At 41.0% G+C, this 27,425-nt stretch overlaps 1 protein-coding gene across 1 annotated transcript in view; it reads left to right on the top strand.

The window, feature by feature from the left end:
* Positions 1-1,252: 1,252 nt before the first annotated feature.
* LOC135551423 (protein FAM131B-like) overlaps positions 1,253-27,425 on the top strand; it is a 29,116-nt gene continuing 2,943 nt past the window's right edge. Inside the window, exons 1-7 of the mRNA XM_064982638.1 lie at positions 1,253-1,466; positions 12,460-12,497; positions 15,391-15,493; positions 16,646-16,870; positions 16,985-17,125; positions 19,781-20,103; positions 25,913-26,161. Coding sequence (XP_064838710.1) covers positions 1,439-1,466; positions 12,460-12,497; positions 15,391-15,493; positions 16,646-16,870; positions 16,985-17,125; positions 19,781-20,103; positions 25,913-26,161 — 1,107 coding nt within the window. The 5' untranslated portion in view covers positions 1,253-1,438. The remainder of the gene's footprint in view (positions 1,467-12,459; positions 12,498-15,390; positions 15,494-16,645; positions 16,871-16,984; positions 17,126-19,780; positions 20,104-25,912; positions 26,162-27,425) is intronic.

Genomic DNA, 27,425 nt, shown 5'->3' on the forward strand with positions numbered 1-27,425 from the left:
CAAATATGGAGTAAAGTAAACACCAAATACATGGAAAGACCAATAGCTAGCCAACCAGCGAGCCTACCAGGCAGCCATACACACACACACACACACACACACACACACACACACACACACACACACACACACACACACACACACACACACACACCACACACACACCCCCACACACACACACACACACACACACACACACACACACACACACACACACACACACACACACACACACACACACACACACACACACACACACACACACACACACACACAAACACACACACACACAAAGAGAGAGAGACATACATATAAAGATGGCTGTATGTTTCTTTCTGTTCTCTGTCACCCTTCCTCCTCTCCCCCCCTAGGATATGAATTTTTGCATCTCAGCATCACCCCTCCTTAACATGACTCAACGCGTTCCCCCCTTCACTCCTACCTCCTCAGCTCCCCCTCTCTGTCTCTCCATCTGTCTCTCTCTCTTGGTGTAAGATGAATATGTTCAAGAAGAGATGTCACTCTTTCTCCCCTTATTCAGCCAATGCCCACACGTTCATATTCTAGTTATTCTAGTCTATTCTATATTAACCAATAGTTTTATGACTATCCACATGACCAAATTCGACGGCCAATGCTGTCAAAGCATTGAGCTCCATAGGGAAAAAAGCCAGTATTCAATGTGTGAGATTTGACTCGGCGCATAAAAGCAGTCACTGAGGGAGTAGGAGAGAGTCAGAGAGCTCAAGGACTCATCCATTGTCCTCCTGCCTCGCCTCCACACAATTGAATCACTGTCTGTGTTTATATGTATATTGTGGGAGTAAGACGAAGAGAGACGGAAGGAGGGAGGGGCAGAAGGAGAGGAAAAGAGCTGTACTGCATTGCCAGAGAGAGAAAGAGAGAGCGAGAGAGGGAGAATAGAGACATACTAGACACATTTATCACACCGTCAGAAGACAGAGAGGATGTTTCCAGTTGACAGAATAGGTCAACATTTCTGCTAAATGAGTTATACTTCAATCACTTGGAGAGTTGGGATATTAATGGCATTGAAGTAACTAGTACTTGCTTGTCATTATTTCAACGATGTCAAGTCTTTCCTTCCACATCTCCCTCTCAGACACGTTGATTTACTGACTGACTGTCGAACACGGGGATGCTCCAGCATCGCGACGCTGCACTCTATCTGTGTCTCTCTGTGTGTGTGCCAGTGGGTTTGACGGTAGGTAAGGAGAGAGAGGGAGCGGGCGAGACAAAGGCAGAGCAAGAGGAGAGAGCGAAAGGGAGCAAGAGAGTGAGAGAGAGGGAGAGACGTGCACACACACACACATACGGAACGAGACGGGAGGAGAGAAGAGGAGTGGAGAGAATGCCTGGCGAAAGGGTGGCGCTTCCTCGCTTGCTGCTTCCAGGGCCTCTGTGAGAGACAGACACCATGGGCTGCATCGGCTCCCGGACCATCAGTAAGCAGACCCCCATCTTTTCCCCATCTGCTTTTCCCCCAGTGACGAGGGAGATGGAGGAGGGTGGGAGTGGGGGAAGGGGGACTCTGGGGGGACTCTGAATTTCTCCTCTGAAGCCGTAAGTACGTTTCTATGGAGACGTGTTGGTTAACGGGGCTCGGCATCGTACGTCTGAGGCTAGACAGAGAGGAGAGGTTTTTGTTTTGCATGCTGAATGTGGGGAATAGGGAGAAATGGCAAGGCGGTGGCGTGACAATGGAAGTGAAGGCAATTTCTAGTGGACTGGAATACGGGCCGACTCGGTTGACATTTCAAATGTATATGCCTAATGGACTGTACGACCATGTGCGCATGGAGATAGGTGTGTGTGTGTGTGTGTGTGTGTGTGTGTGTGTGTGTGTGTGTGTGAGAGAGAGAGATATACAGAGGGCTCTGAGGAGACAGAGAGAATGAAATATGACAGTAGAGGTTGTTTACAATGATGTCAGGGGAGACATAATAAAGGAGAGAAATAGAGAGAGAGGAGGAGAGACAGAGAAAGGAATGACGTGAAATCCTGTTAGCAGTGTCTGCATGGTGTACCGTTGCACATATAAATAGTGATGAAGAGAGAGGAAAAAAACGGGAAAGAGGGAAGCTAAGAAAAAAGAGAGCAGAGAGCAGGATTTCATGACGGACGAAGGGATCGGATCGGGGGAGGGAGGGATGGATGGATGAAGGGATGGATGAAGGGAAAGTCATGAGGAAATGGACTTAGTTTGACTATGCGTGTGTGTGTGTGTGTGTGCGTGTGCGCGCTCCCTCTTGTTAAACCGCCCTCCTGCCATGACTTAGAGCTAAGGTAACCGCTGGCTGTGTATGAGCAAATTACAAATGTTCCCCTCTCCTCCGACGGAGTGCGTCATGACCGGCGGGTAATCAATCGAAGCATGTGTGCAGCAGTGCATTTCAAGTTAGGAGGTATGAAACGGAGACACACACACACACACACACACACACACACACACACACACACACACACACACACACACACACACACACACACACACACACACACACACACACACACACACACACACACACACACACACACACAAACCCGGCTGGACTATGACCCGCATTGGATGAGTCAGAACCGATCGCGGCAAACCCAGGTGTGAGCCTGGATGCGCTACACATGTAGGTCAATTGAACAAAGTCAACGCTGCCAGTGGTTAATACAGCCGGCGGAGCTACGAGGAGGTGTACGGCTCAAAAGAGCCTCAGTGCTGATAGTACCATGGAGACTGAATGGAAGTTCATGGTCTGTGGAACTGGTACGGTCCATCTGGCTGTGACATAGGCAGTGGATGATTCCACTGAAGTCGACCGGGCTCCGATGGGATTGGATATTATTTGGTGTGTTATACTGTAGACAGTGTTAACGGGGGATTAGCTCAAGCGTGGTGCGTTGTTTGTTTTGGATTCATACGTAATGGATTGCCCTTTTGTATTAAACGCTTCATCAAGCCTGGTCAGTTCCTTCATGCAAACAAATGTGGAGGCTCGCAGTCGGAGGTGAATTAAATAAATAAATGGATGGATGAAAATTTGACCTTTGATTGTCATTGAGTCGGTAGAGGATGTGTTGCACGTGTTTTGACTTTGGCGATGAAAGCCAGCCTGGCGTTTTAGAGACAAATGAGTGTGTGAAATCAAGCTAGGGAAGGTGTTAGTCTGGATGTAGCGTTTTGGAGCAGTAAACAACACTAGAGTTGGAGTTTTCCCTCTGACAATGTCTCTCTACAACATTTTTTTAATACAAAAGTCCATGTAAAGTCCCTTCAAACAGAGATGAAATCACTCAAGATTGATAAAGAAGTTGTTTCTCGTCAGGTCTGTCTGTATGTCTGTCTCTCTCTGCCTCTCTGTCTGTCTGTCTCTCTCTGTCTCTCTCTCTGTCTCTCTGTCTGTCTCTCTCTCTCTGTCTGTCTCTCTCTCTCTCTGTCTCTCTCTCTGTCTGTCTCTCTCTGTCTGTCTGTCTCTCTCTCTGTCTGTCTGTCTGTCTGTCTGTCTGTCTCTCTCTCTGTCTCTCTCTCTCTCTGTCTCTCTCTCTCTGTCTCTCGCCAGCGAAATGCTGTAAAATGTGTATTATAGAATACTATAGTGATACCAATAACAAGACATGGGCATTTAAGTGCATCTTATCACATTCAATTTGCCGGTTGTTATCATGTGTGAACTTAGGTTGACTCGCATCCAACAACAACAGCCCATTGCTGAGAGCTCCGTTGTTATAATAAGCATATATTGCTATATATAGCTTCTGGTATGGGAGTGAGGTTGATGGATGCGAGTGGAGAAGAGATGCTTAAAGTACACATGGGTCAACAGCACATCCCAATACAGTCTTTAGCTCCTCTGGGAAACATTCAGAGGAACCATGTTCCCCAGAGGAACCATGCCATGCCAACAAGACACCATGATCTGATTCTACTGTATTCTACTGTTTTGCCAGCGGTATTATTCCAGTGTATTGCGTAGAGTGCCGACCTTAGTTATTATATTCCATTGTGTTCACAACGGATGTTGTTCATGATGAACAGTTACCGGACTGCATTTAGTCCTAGACTCCCTTATTTTCCGGGAGGAGAAAACAGGGGAAGTGAAAAGCAATGAGAAACACAGCCGAGAAATTGAGGAACACAGTTCATTCCATGTAGTGTTTTCCTGTGTGTAGCCATGACATGTCTCCTGTGACCTTTTCCAAATATCCCTAGGCCTTCATCCATTACATATCTGTAATTGACTTAATTTGTCTTTCATGGGTGGCGAGACACTTAGCAAGCCTCAGTGGCAATGGCAGTATCGGACGCTGATGTCATATTTTCTCTTCACTCCTCAAACAGAGTCCAATTACTGAAAGCCAATGGATGTAGGCCATTTGCATTTTTTAAAATAGTTTGTTGTAACCCTTTTTTAACGCCGTAATGGTTCATTACGGTAAATAAAATAATGAGTTGAAGCCTGCCTTTTAAGGGGGAAATCATGTATTGGAAATATTGATGAATTAGCTGAAACTCTGTGATGTACTGCATAGTTCAACATACAAGATACACTATGTATTACAATGAGATACTGTATATTTTGAAGTACCAGATCAGGTCTGTAGGTTTTTCAACAACAACAAAAATAAGATGATGAAAGTAGGCCTAATGTAAGGCGGAAATGAGAAGTAGCTAAGCCTACTCATAGTACCATCGAGTACAATGAAGAGGTGTTGTGTATTTATATTACTAGAATGTAAATTATACAGTGTGAAACTAAACTACTAGTAAATAGACCAACTGGATCATGGAAATGACATGAGAGTGAATATATCAGGAGAGAAGCCAAGGTCTGTTTATGTATACTGAAGGTGTTGATTTTTCAACGAGGCAAGTCAGTTGCAGTTTTTCTCAATTGCTAAAACACAATTACTGAAACCTTGCTCCATTTCCTGAAAACATTAAACACAAAACCTCATCTTCAAGCACTATTTACATAACCTCTGACTCCTCTTGCAAAATGAAACATTCGCCCTCAAAACAGTTTTTACCTGTGTTCAAAATCAAACACGGTTCTCAAATCATAAACAAAGTGATCAAAATGATATACACAATCAAGCAGTCAGTAAACAATACACCGAAAAATAGAAAACACATTGTTCAAAACATACAACTCTCAGGGAGAAGTACATTTTTAATCAAAAAAATATTCATATTTTTTCCATCATTGTCCTTTGATGAATGAAAACATGTTCTATCATAGTAGCTCAAAATTGATTTGATCATAAATTACTACTTTGCTTTGCTCTTTGCAATTTTGGTTTTTGTTCTTCCTCCTCCTTGTACCCTTATTTTTACAGTACTGTACCCTGCATCTCACAAACTTGTCCTTTGTCTCTGTGATACTGTAATTCTTGTTCTTTGTTGATATGAACCTGCAACCAGTCAAAATCTATTGAGCAGTCAGTACTGTTAATAAATGGAAAGCACAATGTTCAGGGCCATACAATTCATCCATTGTACAGTATACAGCCTACAATGCACTGTACTACAGTATCCATTCTCAGACTTTCTCCTTCCCACCTTCAACAACCTGTTTGCTCTCTGAACTGGCTTATATTGGTTGTGTCGCATCATTTGAAACAGGTTAAATCAATTTTGAGTGGTTGTGTTCAATCAATGACATATGTTCTCTATTTGTATTTGATTGTTGCCAGTTGTGTTTACCAGTATGGATGACATGTGCATTAGAGTGCAGAATGTGTTTTGAGAATGTGTTTAGAGTTTTGCTGAAAAGTCTAAGTGAGATCTGCAAATTGTGTTTTACCATGTGAAATGGTTGAAGGTATTGACAACAGACTGCATAATTAGCTAAATGAGTCCAGGCAACTGAGAACTTTGTTCATCCAAATGGGTTTTAGTGTTTTGGCAATTGAGAAAAACTGTAAGTACAAATTCTTATTTACAATGACAGCCTAGGAACAGTGGGTTAACTGCCTTGTTTGGGGGCAAAACAACAGACTTTTACCTTGGGGACATGATCTAGCAACCTTTTGGTTACTGGCCCAATGCTCTAACCACTAGGCTACCTGCTGCCTGGATTTTCTTTTAAACTGAAGCTGTTAATGTTTCTAATTTGTACCTAATGTGTCTATGTTTCTGTATACTGGAAGTATTTATGTTTCTAAACTGTACTGAAAGTATTTATGTTTCTGTATACTGGAAGTATTTATGTTTCTGTATACTGAAAGTTTTTATGTTTCTAAACTGTACGTAAAGTATTTATGTTTCTGAAAACTGATGTTTATGTTTCTGTATACTGATGTTTATGTTTCTGTATACTGAGAGTATTTATGTTTCTGTATACTGAAGGTGTTTATGTTTCTGTATACTGAAAGTGTTTATGTTTCTGTATACTGAAAGTGTTTATGTTTCTGTATACTGAGAGTATTTATGTTTATGTATACTGAAAGTGTTTATGTTTCTGTATACTGAAGGTGTTTATGTTTCTGTATACTGAAAGTGTTTATGTTTCTGTATACTGAAAGTGTTTATGTTTCTGTATACTGAAGGTGTTTATGTTTCTGTATACTGAAAGTGTTTATGTTTCTGTATACTGAAGGTGTTTATGTTTCTGTATACTGAAAGTGTTTATGTTTCTGTATACTGAAGGTGTTTATGTTTCTGTATACTGAAAGTGTTTATGTTTCTGTATACTGAAAGTGTTTATGTTTCTATATACTGAAAGTGTTTATGATTCTGTATACTGAAAGTGTCTATGTTAAATAATTTATGTTTCTGTATACTGAAGGTGTTTATGTTAAAGTGTTTATGTTTCTGTATACTGAGAGTATTTATGTTTCTGTATACTGAAGGTGTTTATGTTTCTGTATACTGAAAGTGTTTATGTTTCTATATACTGAAAGTGTTTATGTTTCTGTATACTGAAGGTGTTTATGTTTCTGTATACTGAAGGTGTTTATGTTTCTGTATACTGAAAGTGTTTATGTTTCTATATACTGAAAGTGTTTATGTTTCTGTATACTGAAGGTGTTTATGTTTCTGTATACTGAAGGTGTTTATGATTCTGTATACTGAAGGTTTTTATGTTTCTGTATACTGAAAGTGTTTATGTTTCTGTATACTGAAAGTGTTTATGTTTCTGTATACTGAAAGTGTTTATGTTTCTGTATACTGAAAGTGTGTATGTTTATGTTTCTGTATACTGAAGGTGTTTATGTTTCTGTATACTGAAGGTGTTTATGTTTCTGTATACTGAAAGTGTGTATGTTTATGTTTCTGTATACTGATGTTTATGTTTCTGTATACTGAAGGTGTTTCTGTTTCTGTATACTGAAAGTGTTTATGTTTCTGTATACTGAAAGTGTTTATGTTTCTGTATACTGAAAGTGTTTATGTTTCTGTATACTGAAAGTGTGTATGTTTATGTTTCTGTATACTGAAGGTGTTTATGTTTCTGTATACTGAAGGTGTTTATGTTTCTGTATACTGAAAGTGTGTATGTTTATGTTTCTGTATACTGATGTTTATGTTTCTGTATACTGAAGGTGTTTCTGTTTCTGTATACTGAAAGTGTTTAAGTTTCTGTATAATGAAAGTGTTTATGTTTCTGTATACTGAAAGTGTTTATGATTCTGTATACTGAAAGTGTCTATGTTAAATAATTTATGTTTCTGTATACTGAAGGTGTTTATGTTAAAGTGTTTATGTTTCTGTATACTGAGAGTATTTATGTTTCTGTATACTGAAGGTGTTTATGTTTCTGTATACTGAAAGTGTTTATGTTTCTATATACTGAAAGTGTTTATGTTTCTGTATACTGAAGGTGTTTATGTTTCTGTATACTGAAGGTGTTTATGTTTCTGTATACTGAAGGTGTTTATGTTTCTGTATACTGAAAGTGTTTATGTTTCTGTATACTGAAGGTGTTTATGTTTCTGTATACTGAAAGTGTTTATGTTTCTGTATACTGAAAGTGTTTATGTTTCTGTATACTGAAAGTGTTTATGTTTCTGTATACTGAAGGTGTTTCTGTTTCTGTATACTGATGTTTATGTTTCTGTATACTGAAGGTGTTTATGTTTCTGTATACTGAAAGTGTTTATGTTTCTGTATACTGAAAGTGTTTATGTTTCTGTATACTGAAGGTGTTTATGATTCTGTATACTGAAAGTGTGTATGTTTATGTGTACTGAAAGTGTTTATGTTTCTGTATACTGAAAGTGTGTATGTTTATGTATACTGAAGGTGTTTATGTTAAAGTATTTATGTTTCTGTATACTGAAGGTGTTTATGTTAAAGTATTTATGTTTATTGTATACTGAAGGTGTTTATGTTGAAGTATTTATGTTTCTGTATACTGAAGGTGTTTATGTTAAAGTATCTATGTGTATGTATACTGAAGGTGTTTATGTTTCTAATCTGTACTGAAAGTGTGTATGTTTATGTTTACTGAAAGTGTTTATGTTTCTGTATACTGAAAGTGTGTATGTTTATGTATACCGAAGGTGTTTATGTTAAAGTATTTATGTTTCTGTATACTGAAGGTGTTTATGTTAAAGTATTTATGTTTATTGTATACTGAAGTTGTTTATGTTAAAGTATTTATGTTTCTGTATACTGAAGGTGTTTATGTTAAAGTATTTATGTTTCTGTATACTGAAGGTGGTTATGCTAAAGTATTTATGTTTCTGTATACTGAAGGTGTTTATGTTTCTAATCTGTACTGAAAGTGTGTGTTGTCGTGGTAATTTCCTGTATTACCAAATAATGAGAGCAAACCACACACAAGTCAGAGTTATATTATAAAGTCCATCTTTAATTATATGAGCTTCACCATAGCCCTTTTTGACTCTCAGATCAATTCAGTGTCTATAAATGAATTCTCTGAGAGTCCATACAAAACAGTTCTTAGCATCATTTATAGACATACCCATCTCAACTCACATGACGAAACACAGATCTTAGGAACATTACAAAGGAAGACTTTAATTGAGAGAGGAGTATCCCGTAGCCAGACAGCATTAGCTATAAATTATCGTTCAGTGTGGTATCTTTAGACGAGATTCTAATCTCGTTCTTATTACCACTTAGGACCAAAACATTACCTCATCCAATGGCATATATCAATTGTCAATTCTAGATACTCCCATCTCAAATACAATCCCTCCTGGACAAGATCAGAAAAGACAATGAGCCTCTTAAGTCATATACTAAATCAAGATAAGGGCAACCTCAGAGGGGACATACAATAGTTACAGACACATTCCCATAAGAAGACAAGCCTCCATTCTGTCCTCCTCCCCTTCTGATATTATTCATAGCATCACATCGTTTAACAGATATATTGACATATGCAGACAAGCCTGACCTCTCCCCTCTCTGGGCCCCAAGTGACTAAGCCCTAGCAGAGAAGGGATAACTGCAAACTGCCAATAGTATTATCCAAAAGAAGACATTCTCATGACATATCTCACATAAGCATTATTATGTAAATAAAACATCTTACTTATGAATATTACCTAACTAATTCTGATTCTGCTACCACATTGTTCATGTGATTGGTGAAACTGTCACTTTCTTACATAGGTCTCCTTCAATTACCCAGAAACAAACACACTACTCAACAGTCTGTTGAAGCATGCTGTAGCTTTTTGTGCACTATTTAACATCACTCATCTTGTTTGTTATTCAGTTATATTGAGTGTCTATGAGATATTGCATTACACAGGAATTGCCCCCCCCCCCCCCAATATTGATTTCTTTAAAAGTGCTGATAGACTGACTGACGGATGCTCTATATTGAGTGGAGTACACTCGCTGTGTCTCACACACACCGCATGGCTGATGACGGGAGTTGACTGACGACTCGCAAGGTTGACGGACATGGGCCCAAGGTGACTGGTCGGTCTAGTTTGCTTGACAGGTGGTCACGGTTGAGCTGCTACTGTACTGACCTTTCGTGTGGAAGACTTCTAGAGGGCATAGGTGAAGAGGGGAGAGAGAGGGGCTCAGAGAGAGAGGGAAGAGGATGGGAGGAAGGAATTTGGAAGAGAGAGAAGAGTAAAAGATGGAATGGAGAAAAGAAGACAGAGAGAAGCATGGGCTGTGCTGTAGTTGGGCATCAATGGCTTTGGGTGGCTAAGTGTTCAGTTAATCTCTGAGACATACCATTTGAATTAGTAGCATGTTGTTTTGGTCATTTTATATCCAGTGATTTGTCTGCCATTAATAGCTCGGAATTGTTTTTTTTACCTCGTAGTTATCCACTGGGAACACGCTGTTTGAATCAACTATCTACTATCAAATGAATAATTTTTATGAAATTACATTGAAACAACATGGAATAGATGCTGTGTTGATTTCTGTGCCCAGTGGGTATGTATTTTGGGTCCCAAAATTAGGTTGACAGTATTTGTGGTATCTCAACAGTTTTTTTGATTAAAACAATGTAGCGGTGTCCCGCTAGAACACCCTTCGGCACTGGTACTAGAGCTGAGGTGAGTCAGACTTTGCCCTTCACCCTGAATCAGTGTCAAGGCGCACGTCAGCCACTGTGTGTCACCACCAAGACGCCCCACTCAGCCCCAAGCGATCGCAAAAGACAGATGATGATGGTCCCAAACATTTCGAACCACGAGATCTGTCAGGAGGTGATCACGGCAGTGTCTGACGATGCTCCCTTCCCCCGCCTATTGCTTTGACGGCCCTCGCCGGCTTCTGGCTTCCGCTCGGTTGGTCACAGTAGGATAAATGCTCCGCAACGGAACCTGCACAGTGCAGCGAGAGCGGCATGCCCCTGCTGTTTCGCCCACTTTGTGAACATAGTCCTACCCTTCCCCCAGCCCATACAATTGGTCGGGAACAAAGCCCCCCCACCTTTGTAATTGTACAGTTGTATCATAAGACTCCTGTGACGGTTGAGATCTTAACTCTCCTCTCAAAAGGTTCAATATCTGACTCTGATGTTTTTGTTCAACGACGAATGCGGGAAAGAAAATTCTCTACAACGAGACAAATTCCACAGCAAAGTGGAGGAGGCTTAGTTCTCTATAAGGTCAAGAGGTATATCTGTCTAGTTTACTCCAAGCTGTTAGATGGCAGCTGTTTACTCCAAGCTGTTGAAGACCTCTTGACAGGCCAGGGAGACAAGTGTGGGGTTAAGATGAGTGTGTTTGGGCCTGTTTTTTTATTTGCATGTTTTACAGATGGATAGATCTTACACGTGAGGTGGTGAGATGTGGCAACGACAACAAAAAATGATGTCTTATCAACTGTGGACACGACTCACAATTCAGTGTTGAAATAATCTAGGCGAAGATTCTTTTAACACCAACAATAAAACATTCACCACCTTCTCATTCCATTGGATAAGGTGCAGGATAACATACTATAAAACTCACTGATTACCATTAAAATATTGGTCTACTGGAACGCCCCATCCTCCTCGAAGTTGTGTCCTTTTTGTTCTCTACCCCATCTCAGTAAACCCTCTGTTGTTTCCCCCTCCATGTCATCCTTTCTGGTTTTTCTTCGAGACCTACCACCTGTTCCTCACCCTCATTTTCCCTTGGTTATCTTGGAGTTCCATCAGCTGTAGAGGTCTCCGGTGTGTCTGATGGAGGAAAATGGCCTCCAGGTTCCCCCGGGTGTCAACTCAGCTGTAGTTAAAGAGAGGAGAAGTGTTTCAATTCAAATCTTTGTACTCAATTTGACTTTCTTTTATGTTGGATCTTGCTTGTTTAAAGGACACTTTCAAGTGCTTAAAGGGTCCACATTCAGACGGGGCCCTTAGATAGTCACGAGAACGTGTTTCAATTCAGAACTCCCCTTTTGTGATGGATTCTGTTCCTTTATGTGTGTTGCCCTTTTAAATGACACTAGCTGTTACAAATATTAAAGTGAGATGTTAGGATATAGATATATATATTATAGATATAGATATTACAGACAAGTGTTTTAAGGATTTTGAATTCAATTAAGGACTTTTTTCAGCTTATTTCTGTGTGGAGAAGAGGGCACGCGATGCAGTGTCAATTTACAGTATGTGCCAATATAATATTACTTTACTGTATTTTCTGTACTTTAGGTATAATAATATAATATGTCTTACTACTAGTTTAATACTAAGTTAAAACGTAATGCATGATTTCGTAGGCTTACTATCAAATGCATCCTAATGACAAGGCAGTTATATACCACACAAAGGTGTCATTCGAGACCTTCTTGAACACAATCAGCAGAGGAACCTAAAGATCGTGGCCAATGATGACGTGCTCTTTTTCCCCAAATACGCTAACAGCTGGTGCAAATAATCGTACAATGCTAGTGCTTTGTCTGAACGCCAGCGTACATGTTCGAGGGTGCTGCCAGCTCTACTCAGTAAAGGTTGCATGAGGTTGGCTTCATGTTCTTCTTTCAGTTTTTTTCCTTTGTGTCTTTTCCAGCAGCGGACGCTGTTCCTGTACGGAAAGATGGGGAGCAGGTATGGATGACATTTCAATGTACGTTTTATCCCCCTGAAGTGAAATATCATTTGTCTGGATTGTACACCATTCCAGCTCTACCCTCGAGTGCATTTCTTCTTTATGTCCAATGGGTCCTTGAGCCAAGATGGCCATTGAGGAAAAGTGTAGTTTCATGCTTTTTTTGATTTGATTATATCTAGTAGTGAAACTGAGCGTGTCTCGCTCACACTGCTCCATATACTGAGAGTGCAATGATATAATGTTGCTCAGAGATAGTTTATATTGAATTTCTCACAAAGGCCACTGAAGCAGGTCTCGAGAGCCCAAACCATTATGTACTGTATATAATCTCCCACTCCAGGGACATAGCATACGATCCATCTTACCTCTTTACCACTGTTGCTGTTTAGTTTTTCTCTCTTTAAAGAGGCTACACGGCTGAATTGCAATACACAATGGGGTCTTTTAAAACAACACAAAGACCCTACACAGTGACAACCAACAAGACCGCCACAGATGTTTAAACATGAATAGAGCGTGTAGGCTACAAATTCTACTACACTTAATATGCTCTTTGAATATGTTTTGTGGGACAACCCATCCCCATTTCTGTTAGATGTCTGACAAGCAACAACAACAAAAAATGTTCACCCCATATAGTTCTGGATATGATGGATGGATATGGATTGGCCAGGGGTCACCTATTTTTCAGAAATCTGTCAACACAGCAGTGGCAGCTGAGCTGAGGTAGATGCAGACTGCAGCCTCATAACACATGTGGTTAGAGAGACAGTATGCACTCCTCTGGACTGACCAGAGCTTGATGGCAAGAATAAGACCACTGATGTCTGATTGGCCGATTGAGACAAAAGTGTTTCACCAGGGGAAACCTGTTCGCAGAAATCACTGGGCCTGTTGCTTGGCAGAACAAGTTCCAAGGACACTGACGCCGTGCTGCTCTTGCTCGCCCTTCCTGTTAATGCACATTTTAACCATGATAAATCATTTCTAGTGACAAACCCCACACCGCAAGCCCTCATAAATAAAGAGCAAGCACTGACCACAGTCACTTTTTTCGGTGAATAATTCAACATTTTGTGGGATTCTTTTTATCCATCCCAACTAAAGCAGAAATCCTCTGGGTGGCTAGCTTGGACTTCATGGGGCTTGCTTAATCACTGTGACAACATGGGGCTTCCCTCATGCCACTTTTTATGACGGCGCCAGCAGCCACTTGAGTGCTAGGTAGCTACCGGCCCGGACAAGACCAACGACACAAACATGCAGACTATACTAAACGAGATAAATGTCTTATCTGTGACAAAAGTGTTTTCCACACACATAGCTACGTGTAGCCTACTTAGACACCGGGTTCCCACAATTTCCCACTCTCCCACGCCGAATAGCCTGAAGCTACAGGGCTCTTCTCGCAGGGTCTAATTCCCTATGTTGGAGCATTTTGAACCGTTGGTCGTGATTTCTGACCTGATTAAGCTATCTTTCTGCATGTTTTGTTATTTCTGTATAACAACAAATCAACGTGGAAGTTAGCTATTTTACAATGAGAGTAAATGGAAAATATTATTGGTTTCCCCCAATTTGAGTGTGTGGTCAAGGGTGATTTCTTCTAATGAAGTGAATATCGAATCAGAGTATTGTAGGAGAATGACCTCACACGGGGCACCATTTTATGCAGGGATTTCCCTCACAAGTGGCACCATTTATGTAATGGATTGTCCTATTTATAAGGATGTATTATGATACTATAAGATATTATTCAATTATGAATAATGAGTTGTATCCTATTATTGCGAGGGAAGCATTACAAACACAAACACTGACATCAATGGCAATAAACAGTACTTTTTCTATTTCGGTTTCCAAAGCCTATGGTCAAGCTGATATGAGAGAATCTATTCACATACAGACAGTGGATTCTCATCTCTATTCTATCCTCAATTGATCAGTATTTCAATCATCCACATCATCCAAATCTCTCTTGCACTTTTTGTATTCCACCTTCTTTACTCGGATGCTTTCTCTTCCTCCCGCCACCCAAATCTTTACTACTTTATGACTACTGGTTTCATCCTGTGTATCTTTTACCTTCTTTGTCAGTTTTGTTGTTGTTGTTGTTGTTGTTGTTGTTGTTGTATGTGTTCTTCTTTCAATCCTATCCCCTCTCTGTTGCGTTCCCGTTTCCTGGCTCCTCTACAAACATACCTATATCTCGCCTGGTTTTCTTCCTCTCCCTCCTTCTCTCTCTCAGCATGGGCATGCCGAGTTTTCCTGGGAAGGAATCAATGTAAGTCCTGTGCTAATCTCGTCCTCTTCTTCCTCCGCTCCGCCACGTATTTTGGCTCTCTTGTCTGTAGATAAGCCAACGTTTTCTTCCTTCAGTCTCTCCTCATCCCACATCCCTCCCTCCCTCTTTCCATATCTCTCTATCTTAGCGCTGCTGCTAATCTACTGTACTGCCTGTGTTACATAGTATCTCAGGCTGGGAGATAACAAGCTGTAATAACCTTACCTCATCTACAGTAGCTAACGCTAGCTGCTAGCATGATGCTCCTTTATGTATCAATCATATGAATCACAGGCCCTACAGGTACAGTACACTGACTGCACAGTGAACTACTACACTACTGTGCTGACAATCGCTGGTTTAACCAAAGTGCTGATATGATTTGTGATGTGTTGGATAATGTAATGTATCTTTTGCTTAATATGGTGGTAGTTGTATGGATCATTTGTTAAGCAGGATTTTCCCCTATTTTATTTTATCGCATATCTAATCCTCAACCAACAATGTTGTTTTACCCCCTCACAACAATTGGTCATTCCTCTCCCTTTTCCCCTCCACAATTATTTGTTGATTTATTTCTTTCCTCCCCTCATCCCTTTCTACAGCTCTCTATGGAGGACACTTCCTCCATCCTGCCTCGTCTGAAGAGGAACTCCAACGCCTACGGGATCGGTGCTCTGGCTAAGTCCTCACTGACAGGTGTGTCAGGTGTGTGTCTGTCCTGGTAGATGGTAAACCAGCCCCATGTTGGCTCCAGACAGGAAGTGGAGATGGAGCCAACATGGTCGCCCCTGTGGGTGCCCTTCCTGTTTCACTTCCTGCCTCCCCATTGATACCTAATGCACACATCAATGGCCGGTTATAGGCAATTGATGGAATCCAATCAGATAAAAAAATATATATACATATACAAGTTTTAAAGTAAGTGCAGAAACCACAATGCAACTCCACAGGCATGCTGGGAAATGTAGTGTTTTGTAGTGTGGTATTTGTGGTGGTGGTGATTGTTTATTGTGATGGCAAGGCAGTTTTATGGCTCTGTGCTTGTTTGTGCACAGAGCCATACAACTGTGTTGTGTTTGTGTCTGGTGAAGTTGAAGTACATTTGATTGATATCGTGTTTGTGTTTAACAGTCAGATTATATCGACCTTGGAATAATAAAGACTCCAAAATCACTTTCCTTACTCTCAAAATAACTTTGTATAACATTGAATACACATCTAAAATTAATATTATTTTATGAATGACATTTGCATTTTATGAGAACAACAATATTTTTTAACTGATTTAACTAATAAATCAGCAAGGCTTCATTCATCCCAGCATATTTGCTATTGCCCAATGGATTCAGTTCACACTCAATTGATTTAATTAGATTTTTATTGTTACTTACTCTGAATGAATACATCCTTTGTTATCATCAGATATTTGCACTTTAATTAAGGATTTGCAGTGGGGCCTTTTGAGAATTATGTTTAAAGCAAAGATAACTTTTTTCACATTTTAATTACAAACAAATGCTTAAAGTCTAATGAATCTCATCTTCTTGATTAATTTGACGAGTAAATAGACAGCTTCTAATAATGCTGTAAGCCCCATCTACACTCCCTTCAATCTCCAACCATCCATAGCTCCTGAGAGACATGCATGAAAGAGGAAGAAGCCACTTTGTACCGAATTCATATTCGGCTACTGTACCGTTGCCTCCCAGAAAGAAAACACAAGCCATTAAGCATTTCCCACAGTTCCCAGCACATTTCACTTCCTGACCCCAAATCCATTGTGGGAGGTGCCATATTCCCAAATTGAATGTGTTGTGAAACAGTGTTCCCCCCCCCCCCCCTCTATTCTTTATTTAGGCGTGTCCCGTTCCATGAAGGATAAAGTAACTAAGCCCACTGCCATGGCCTCGGGCAAAGTGGCTCACATGATCGAATGGCAGAGCTGGAACACACCATCCACTGGGACTGAAGGGGCTGTGGTCACCAAAATCCCAACCTCGCAACGTGAGAAGGAGAGGCGGATAGAGAGCGAAATGTACAGTGAACTCAGTGAAGGAGAAAAGGAGGCCCGCTTCACTGCAGGTAAGAGTGAACAGAAGAAGCAATTCAAATTAAACAAATCAACACGTCAATAAATGAGATTTGGAACCATTTATTTTACGTTGTTTACAATGTCTGTCCCCTTGTTTCATCCAGGATTAATGGCACAATTTGCCTTATCGGAGGCTACTTTGCTGGGCTGGAGATCTATGGAGGAAGATGGCCTTTGTGCTGGCTCCAAACAAGGCAGCGTGGCCCACCTCAGTGAGACCAACCAGGAGAGCATCACCAGCAGAGGTACAGGACTACAAACATGGCCACAACAAACTACAAATAGGGCAGCCATTTTATTAGACCTTTATTTTTTAAAGTGCAAACTAAATCTCAATGAACAACACTCACTGAATCTGGTCGTCCAACGCCATAGTGCTTTATTGTGAAATTGAGAAGGATGTACAGGCAACGTTTGATAGCAGAGCATTTCAAGCTGAGATTCGCAACATCGACACTCGCCGCCCCAGGGGCATTTTGTTAATGTTTTTTGTTGTTGTTGAGGAAATGAGCATCCAGCATCGTGGTAAAAATAAATCGAAGTACGTACTTTGTTGTTCTGTGGTGCGTGCAACGGTGTGCAATGATGTCCGAGGGGAAGAGACCGTGTTCATCGTTTGAAGTAACATATTTGTTGTTGTAATATTGCAAAATGGTCATAGCAATTTCACCGCTATGGATTCCAGCTTTTTAATGAATGAATAAAAACAAAAATGTATACTAAATTAAGCATATACTTTTAAAGAACAATTTTAGTTCCAAATGCAAAAACCACATAACTTAGCTCTTATTTAGTGGTGAGGAGGGATCGTAATTGACTTGTGAGCTCCACATCCACTCTGGACTGGACTGTGCTGCTCCATATTTTACTGTAGAAGGCTTCCAGACACTTTGATTGAGCTTATTTACTCCGGTTTGATTGATGTCCTTTCCACTTCATTTGACAGGCCAGCTAGAGGTGCATCAGGGCTGTATGAAGAAATGTTGCGGAGAAAGTCAAGATGGCAGCTGTGGCCCTGGGGTGTTTGGTTGGGTAGTGTTGTGTTGTAACAGAAGACCCTGGGGGAGCTTGTCGGTTAACACTGGGACTTAGCCTTGCTCTCATTAACAGCACCATACGGGCCTATTCTCTGCTATTATCAAGTCTGAGACCAAATCAAATCTGCTTAGTATAGACATTGTAATAACTAAGACACGGTTTGCTCATCGTCAAGCGAGCTTTAATTTTCACCTTTCGATATGTTGAGCTTTAAGTAAGTTGTCAGTGTATTTCTGGTTGAAATGGTGATACTGCTGTAAATATCTTCTGATATCTGGTGATACTGCTGTAAATATCTTCTGATATCTGGTGATACCGCTGTAAATATCTTCTGATATCTGGTGATACTGCTGTAAATATCTTCTGATATCTGGTGATACCGCTGTAAATATCTTCTGATATCTGGTGATACTGCTGTAAATATCTTCTGATATCTGGTGATACTGCTGTAAATATCTTCTGATATCTGGTGATACTGCTGTAAATATCTTCTGATATCTGGTGATACTGCTGTAAATATCTTCTGATATCTGGTGATACTGCTGTAAATATCTTCTGATATCTGGTGATACTGCTGTAAATATCTTCTGATATCTGGTGATACTGCTGTAAATATCTTCTGATATCTGGTGATACTGCTGTAAATATCTTCTGATATCTGGTGATACCACTGTAAATATCTTCTGATATCTGGTGATACCGCTGTAAATATCTTCTGATATCTGGTGATACCGCTGTAAATATCTTCTGATATCTGGTGATACTGCTGTAAATATCTTCTGATATCTGGTGATACCGCTGTAAATATCTTCTGATATCTGGTGATACTGCTGTAAATATCTTCTGATATCTGGTGATACTGCTGTAAATATCTTCTGATATCTGGTGATACTGCTGTAAATATCTTCTGATATCTGGTGATACTGCTGTAAATATCTTCTGATATCTGGTGATACTGCTGTAAATATCTTCTGATATCTGGTGATACTGCTGTAAATATCTTCTGATATCTGGTGATACTGCTGTAAATATCTTCTGATATCTGGTGATACTGCTGTAAATATCTTCTGATATCTGGTGATACTGCTGTAAATATCTTCTGATATCTGGTGATACTGCTGTAAATATCTTCTGATATCTGGTGATACTGCTGTAAATATCTTCTGATATCTGGTGATACTGCTGCTTCAAGGGCCTTTGCTGTAAAGCTAAAATAAAATGTAACTGTGATACATCAAAAACTTCTGCTTTGTGCTCTGAGATTACAGTACACACTGAGTATACAGAACGGAACACCTTCCTAATATTGAGTTGCACCCCCTTTTGCCCTCAGAACAGCCTCTATTTGTCAGGGCATGGACTCTACAAGGTTTCAACATGAATTCTGGCCAGTGTTGTCTCCAATGCATCCCACAGTTGTGTTAAGTTGACTGGATGACTGGATGACCATTCTTAATACACACGGGAAACTGTTGAGTGGGAAAACCCAGTAGCGTTACAGTTCTTGACATACTCGAACCGGTGCACCTGGCACCTACTAAAATGCCCTTGTTCAAAAGCAATTCAATATTTTGTCTTGCCCATTCACCCTCTGAATGGAACACATACACAATCCATGTCTCAACTGTTTTAAGGCTTAAAAATACTTCTTTAACCTGTCTCCTCCCCTTGATCTACACTGATTGAAGTGGATATAACAACTGACATCAAAAAGGATCCTAGTTTTCACCTGGATTCACATGGTCAGTCTATGTCATGGAAAGAGCAGATGTCCTTAACGTTTTGTACACTCGGTGTATATCTTGTATGTAATCCAAAATGTAAACATATACTTCTCCCTTCATCCCTTCCTAACACAACAGACCAGGCGATGCATCACTCCTCAGCCGACGTATGGCCCAACACCTACGTAGCCCAGGGCCTCTACTGCCTTTCCTCCTCTGACGCCTGGGAGCCAATTAGCAACGACCCCTCGGGCGTGGCCTCGCCGGCCGCCTACGTCATGGCAGGTGGGGGAGGAGGGACGCCCGGTGAGGGCTACGGTGATGTGGACAATGTGGGGGGCTACATCCAGCAGCAGCCCCAACAGCTCACCCTGCAGCAGCAGAGCCAGCTGCAGCTCCAGCAGTTGCAGCAGATCCAGCTGTACCAGCACCAGCAGCTAATGCTCTACCAACAGCAACAGGTGAGACAGACTGGACTGGACGGCCTCATAGATCACTGTCACCTGGTGGAGTGAGTGTTTCAGTGTCCTTGAGCTGTTCTTGTCTATTGATGTTCTGTATTATGTCATTCTGTATTATGTTTCATGTTTTGTGTGGACCCCAGGAATAGCTGCTGCTTTTGCAACAGCTAATGGAGATCCTAATGAAATACAAATACAGTACAACATGGAACTGTCTAACTGACAACCATTGTATGTTAGCAGTTTGCTGAGACACTAGTGTTATTAGCAGTTGTGATTTTAACATGTAAATCTTGGTGGGGAAAACTAAAATAAATATAATTAGATGCATTCCAGCAAAGCCACTAAACAAAACAACACTGAACAATGCATTAATTGGATTATAATGGTGACAAACGGTGCCCACAAACTATTATGGCCTACACACAGCTGTCCCAACAGTAGAGTCCCAACACCTTACAACTGCTACACCTGGCTATCAGCTGAGCCTTGTCTTGTAGCGAAACAGTTCATCCAGCCTCATTCACAGCCTTTCAAAAAACATAGCTTAAACAAATGGGGTTTTTACTGACAATTGATACGTTCAAACGATGGCATAAGGGGATGATGAGCAGATAAGAGGCAATCCGTAATTTTGACTAAGACATTAATGAGCTAGGACAGACATAGTCAATATAACTATTTGTTTAGCCATTTTGAAATGTACAGCGACAGAATTCAGAACACGGGCCGTTCTTACAGTATTCTCCCTGTACACCAAGTCAGAACCGTAGGATAAATAAAGGGGGCATATAAAAGCAGACAATGAAAGCTCTTACAACATTTGATAACATTTCTCTAAAAAAGTCAGAACAATAGGCTACGTTATGAGGGGAAAAAGGATCAAATTATTAGGGTGAGGCACATGGGCTACTAACAGCGGTCTTTTGTGTGCAAATGTTGGCATCAAACTTTGTTTACAATGTCTGGCATTCTCTGGATTTATTGTGCTTTCAAGACAACTGGATACTCTGAACAAAACAAGGTTAAAAAAAGAAGATAAAAGTAACAAGTAATTAAAGAGTGGCAGTAAAATAACAATAGCGAGACTATATACAGGGGTGTACCGGTAGAGAGTCAATGTGCAGGGGCATCGGTTAGTTGAGATAATTGAGGTAATATGTACATTAGGTAGAGTTATTAAAGTGACTATGCATAGATGATAACAACAGAGAGTAGCAGTGGTGTAAAGGGGGGGGGGCAATGCAAATAGTCTGGTTAGCCATTTGATTAGATGTTCAGGAGTCCTGTGGCTTGTTGGTAGAAGCTGTTTAGAAGGCTATTGGACCTAGACTTGGTGCTCCGGTACCACTTGCCCGTGCGGTAGCAGAGAGATCAGTCTTTGACCATTTTTAGGGCCTTTCTCCAACACCGTCTGGTATAGAGGTCCTGGATGGCAGGAAGCTTTGCCACAGTGATGTACTGGGCCATACGCACTACCCTCTGTAGTGCCTTGTGGTCGGAGGCCAAGCAGTTGCCATACCAGGCTGTGATACAGCCAGTCAGGATGCTCTTGATGGTGCAGCTGTAGAAGCTTTTGAGGATCTGAGGACCCATGCCAAATCTTTTCAGTCTCCTGAGGGGGAGTAGGTTTTGTCAGGCCCTGCTAACGACTGTCTTGGTGTGCTTGGACCATGTAAGTTTGTTGGTGATGTGGACACCAAGGATCTTGAAGCTCTCAACCTGCTCCACTACAGCCCTGTCGATGAGAATGGGGGCGTGCTCGGTCCTCTTTTCCTGTAGTCCACAATCATCTCCTTTGTCTTGATCACGGTGAGGGTTGTTGTCCTGGCACCACACGGCCAGGTCTCTGACCTCCTCCTTATAGGCTGTCTCGTCGTTGTCAGTGATCAGGCCTACCACTGTTGTGTCATCGGCAAACTTAATGATGGTGTTGGAGTTGTGCCTGGCCATGCAGTCATGAGTGAACAGGGAGTACAGGAGGGGGGGACTGAGCATGCACCCCTGAGGGGCCCCTGTGTTGAGGATCAGCATGGCGGTTACCTACCCTTACCACCTGGAGGTAGCCAGTCATGGTTTGCAAGCCCTACCACATCCGATGAGCGTCAGAGCCGGTGTAGTACAATTCGATCTTAGTCCTGTGTTGATGCTTTGCCTGTTTGATGGTTCGTTGGAGGGCATAGCGGGATTTCTTGTAAGCTTCTGGGTTAGAGTGCCGCTCCTTGAAAGCGGCAGCTCTAGCCTTTAGCTCAGTGTGGATGTTGCCTGTAATCCATGGCTTCTGTTTGGGGTATGTACAGTGGGGCAAAAAAGTATTTAGTCAGCCACCAATTGTGAAAGTTCTCACACTTAAAAATATGAGAGAGGCCTGTAATTTGGATCATAGGTACACTTCAACTATGACAGACAAAATGAGAAAAAAAATCCAGAAAATCACATTGTAGGATTTTTTTATGAATTTATTTGCAAATTATGGTGGAAAATAAGTATTTGGTCAATAACAAAAGTTTATCTCAATACTGTCACGCCCTGGTCGAAATATTTTATGTTTATTCTTCATTTATTCGGTCAGGCCAGGGTGTGACATGGGTTATTGTGGTGTGTTTTTGTCTTGGGGTTCTGTGGGATGACTAGCGTTAGTCTATGGCTGCCTGAGGCGGTTCTCAATCAGAGTCAGGTGATTATCGTTGTCTCTGATTGGGAACCATATTTAGGCAGCCATATTCTTTGTGTGTTTTGTGGGTGATTGTCCTTAGTGTCCTTGTTCCTGTCTCCGTGTTAGTTTACACTAGTATAGGCTGTTTCGGTTTTCGTTACGTTCATTACATTCTTTGTTTTGTAGTATTTGTATTGATTTGTGTTTACGTTTGTTCATTAAACATGGATCGCAATCTACACGCTGCATTTTGGTCCGACTCTCCTTCACCGCATGAAAACCGTAACAAATACTTTGTTATATACCCTTTGTTGGCAATGACAGAGGTCAAACGTTTTCTGTAAGTCTTCACAAGGTTTTCACACACTGTTGCTGGTATTTTGGCCCATTCCTCCATGCAGAGCTGCTCTAGAGCAGTGATGTTTTGGGGCTGTTGCAGTGCATCACGGACTTTCAACCCCCACCAAAGAGTTTCTATGGGGTTAAGATCTGGAGACTGGCTAGGCCACTCCAGGACCTTGAAATGCTTCTTACGAAGCCACTCCTTCGTTGCCCGGGCGGTGTGTTTGGGATCATTGTCATGCTGAAAGACCCAGCCACGTTTCATCTTCAAAGCCCTTGCTGATGGAAGGAGGTTTTCACTCAAAATCTCACGATACATGGCCCCATTCATTCTCTCCTTTCCACGGATCAGTTGTCCTGGTCCCTTTGCAGAACAACAGCCCCAAAGCATGATGTTTCCATCCCCATGCTTCACAGTAGGTATAGTGTTCTTTGGAAGCAACTCAACATTCTTTATCCTCCAAACATGACGAGATGAGTTTTTACCAAAAAGTTATATTTTGGTTTCATCTGACCATATGACATTCTCCCAATCTTCTTCTGGATCATCCAAATGCTCTCTAGCAAACTTCAGACTGGCCTGGACATGTACTGGCTTAAGCAGGGGGACACGTCTGGCACTGCAGGATTTGCCATTAATACAGGTAACGAGTGGAGGACAGAGGAGCCTCTTAAAAAAGAAGTTACAGGTCTGGGAGAGCCAGAAATCTGTTTGTAGGTGATCAAATAATTATTTTCCACCATAATTTGCAAATAAATGCATAAAAAATACTACAATGTGATTTTCTGGAAAAAAATGTATCATTTTGTCTGTCATAGTTGAAAATAATGATTATTTTTCGTGGTGACTAATCGCAGTTCTGATGTCCAAGAGTTATTTTCGGTCATAAGAGACGGTAGCAGCAACATTATGTACCAAATAAGTTTTAAAAAAGAAGTTACAAACAACGCAAAGAAACAAACAAAAAACACAATTGGATAGTGATATAGAATTTTGTAATCAATGTTCATAAATTTCAATTATCCGTTTAGGTCTGCAAACCAGAGTTTGTAAAGTTCTGGTTTTAAATGAAACAGACAGAATTCCCAGCTCACAATTGGTCAAACCCAAGTTTATTAGCGAGAGCTCTCCTGTGCATATACTGTACAAATACGTTCCTTTTATAACATTCTCTTAACCTACACACATACAAACACACTAACATTAGGCTACAATTCTCACCACAGTTGATCACTACCCAGCTGACAGTTCCAGTCCCCCCCAGATAAGGGAACCCTGGAGGAGCTCTCCCTGTCCATTCATATCTCCCCAGAGTTATAGCCGGGTCGGTTCAAACATAGGTTAAGGCCCCTCTTTGTTTACTTTCGGCACACTCATACATTCCTCTCTTCCCAACCTAGTTGGACCTGTGTTTATTATTTTTAATTACTCCTTGTCCATGCTACATAACCTCTAATACCTAATGGTTAAGTTTCCGGGTATAATTCTTTAATCATTTATCTTAAACCTTTAGAAAAAATCTTTTAACAGATAGGAACACGTAAAACGTCACCCTTCTTCTCTGCCACCATCTAAAGGTTGAATCATGACGTAATTGATCTTCAGGTTAGAGCTCTAGAAAGAGGCCCGAGATCCCGACTTGGAATTCCGAGTTGAATGACTGTTTTAAACATGTTTTCCCAGTTTTCTTGAACTCACTGAAGTCTGAGATTTCCCAGTTCCAAGTTTACAGTTGTTTTGAATGTAACAGAAGTCATGCTCGATTGACTGCATGGCCAATGTTGAATGATTATCCTTTGAAGCTTAGAAAAGAGACCCTTAAACCCAGACTTGGACCACACATCCACTCCACTGAATAGCAAGCTAGGGATTCCTTTGCAATGGTTGCAGTTAGCCACGGATTGCTTCCAAACCACTCAATTTTGCGATTTCCAATTTGTTGTGTACTGTTTATGTCCAATGGTCGATGAGCACCGCTACGTTTTATCTAGAATCTCTCTTCATAATTTCTCTTGATATGACAAGGATTGAAAAGGATTTGCCAGTAGATTGTCAACTTGATTCATGATGATGACTGCTAGCTTGCTAGCTAAGATTTTGAAAGTATGACGTCAGTCCAATCAAAGCTACTGTAAATATAACATAATTTGACGTAATTTTATCTGTGGCCAATGACCGCCTTCTTGGATGGGCACTTCTAATGTAACTATATGGAGTGCCCAAGGGGCTTGCATATTCTAGCTCTCCCCGTAGATTTGGCGTTGACACTCAACAAAGCAAAAAAAGAGTCCACGACAGAACGTGTTACGACATTACACAGACTAACATTTTCACCATACAATAATTCCAGGAAATACACATCCTTTTTACCTCAGTTTGGTAACGTTAGTATTATTAGTGTTTTGACACTTGGCCTTTATTAACTCAATGTTTTTTTTTACATCGTTTGCAAACTGATATGTGACACGTATAAATACCAAAATAACATGTAAGACATGAAAAAATATATTAGCTAAACAAGTAGGGCTCAAAACTGGTGGGTCTCAAAACAGATGGGGCTCTGCCCTGAATGACGGGTCGCCACTGGTTATTAGTAAAAAATGTATGCAATGTTTTTAACCTTCTTACTACTAATGTAATGCTACCAATGCCAGTCCTACTAATTAAATACAGAAATAATTGTAGCCAAGAGCAACAGATGACTCATTCCTCCCACTAGCCATGAGCTATCGGGTCATGGGGAGATTTCTTGATTATATTGTTTTTTGTTTCATGAAAACATGTGAATGAACTGTGTTCCCTATCTACAGGCAATGGAACACAGACTACACAGTGCAAACCACTCCCTCCAAGCCACACCCAACAGCACCATTCACAGTCTAGGCCTGCCCACTCATCCTCGCCTGGCTGACCTGTGGGGCTCTGCGCAGGTGGAGATTGTCGGACACATGAGCGGGCCAATGGCTGACATGGTTGTTGGTGTGGTCGAGACCTTGGGGGAGGAGCCAGAGGAGGAGAGCGAATGCATTTCAGAGCAACAGGAAGAGGAGGAGACTAAGGTGAGCCATGTGGTTGAAGAAAATGTGGTTGAAGAAAATGTGTTGATTTTAAGACTAATGGTTTTTGTAATGTTTTAGATATCATCAATATTATCATACGCATTGATGCCTAATGGTACTAAGCATTATCAATATTAACAGCAGGCCTTACAAGTAGGCATGGTTAAAGTAGGAAGAAATAGATGTCAGTGTGAGTGTGGTACATTTACTTTCATAATGTATTCAAATATTGAATTACTTTGACATATGTAATGATGTTATACAGTGCCTCGCAAAAGTATTCATCCCCCTTGGCGTTTTTACTATTTTGTTGCATTACAACCTGTAATTTAAATTGATTTTTATTTAGATTTTATGTAATGGACATACACAAAATATTCCAAATTGGTGAAGTGAAATGAAAAACGTAACATGTAAAAAAAAAAATCTACAAATTAAAAAATTGAAAAGTCCCTAAATAAGATCTGGTGCAACCAATTACCTTCAGAAGTGACATAATAAGTTAAATAAAGTCCAGTTGTGTGCAATCTAAGTGTCACATGATCTCAGTGTATATATACACCTGTTCTGAAAGGCCCCATAGTCTGCAACACCACTAAGCAAGGGGCACCACCAAGCAAGCGGCACCATGAAGATGAAGGAGCTCTCCAAACAGGTCTGGGACAAAGTTGTGGAGAAGTACAGATCAGGGTTGGGTTATAAAAAATATCTGAAACTTTGAACATCCCACGGAGCACCATTAAATCCATTATAAAAAAATTGAAAGAGTATGGCACCACAGCAAACCTGCAAAGAGAGGGCAGCCCACAAAAACTCACAGAACAGGCAAGGAGGGTATTAATCAGAGAGGCAACAAAGAGACCAAAGATAACCCTGAAGTAGCTGCAAAGCTCCACAGCGGAGATTGGAGTATCTGTCCATAGGACCACTTTAAGCCATACACTCCACAGAGCTGGGCTTGACGAAAGAGTGTCCAGAAAAAAGCCATTGCTTAATAAAGAACAAAATAAGCAATCATGTTTGATGTTTGCCAAAAGGCATGTGTGAGACTCCCCAAACATATGGAAGAAGGTACTCTGGTCAGATGAGACAAAAATGTAGCTTTTTGGCCATCAAGGAACATGCTATGTCTGGAGCAAACCCAACACCTCGCATCACCCAGAGAACACCATCCCCATAGTGAAGCATGGTGGTTGCATCATCATCATGCAGTGGGCATGTTTTTCATCGGCAGTGACTGGGAAACTGGTCAGAATTGAAGGAA

The sequence above is a fragment of the Oncorhynchus masou genome, chromosome 13 (assembly GCF_036934945.1).
Source record: "Oncorhynchus masou masou isolate Uvic2021 chromosome 13, UVic_Omas_1.1, whole genome shotgun sequence".
Classification (NCBI taxonomy): Eukaryota; Metazoa; Chordata; class Actinopteri; order Salmoniformes; family Salmonidae; genus Oncorhynchus; species Oncorhynchus masou.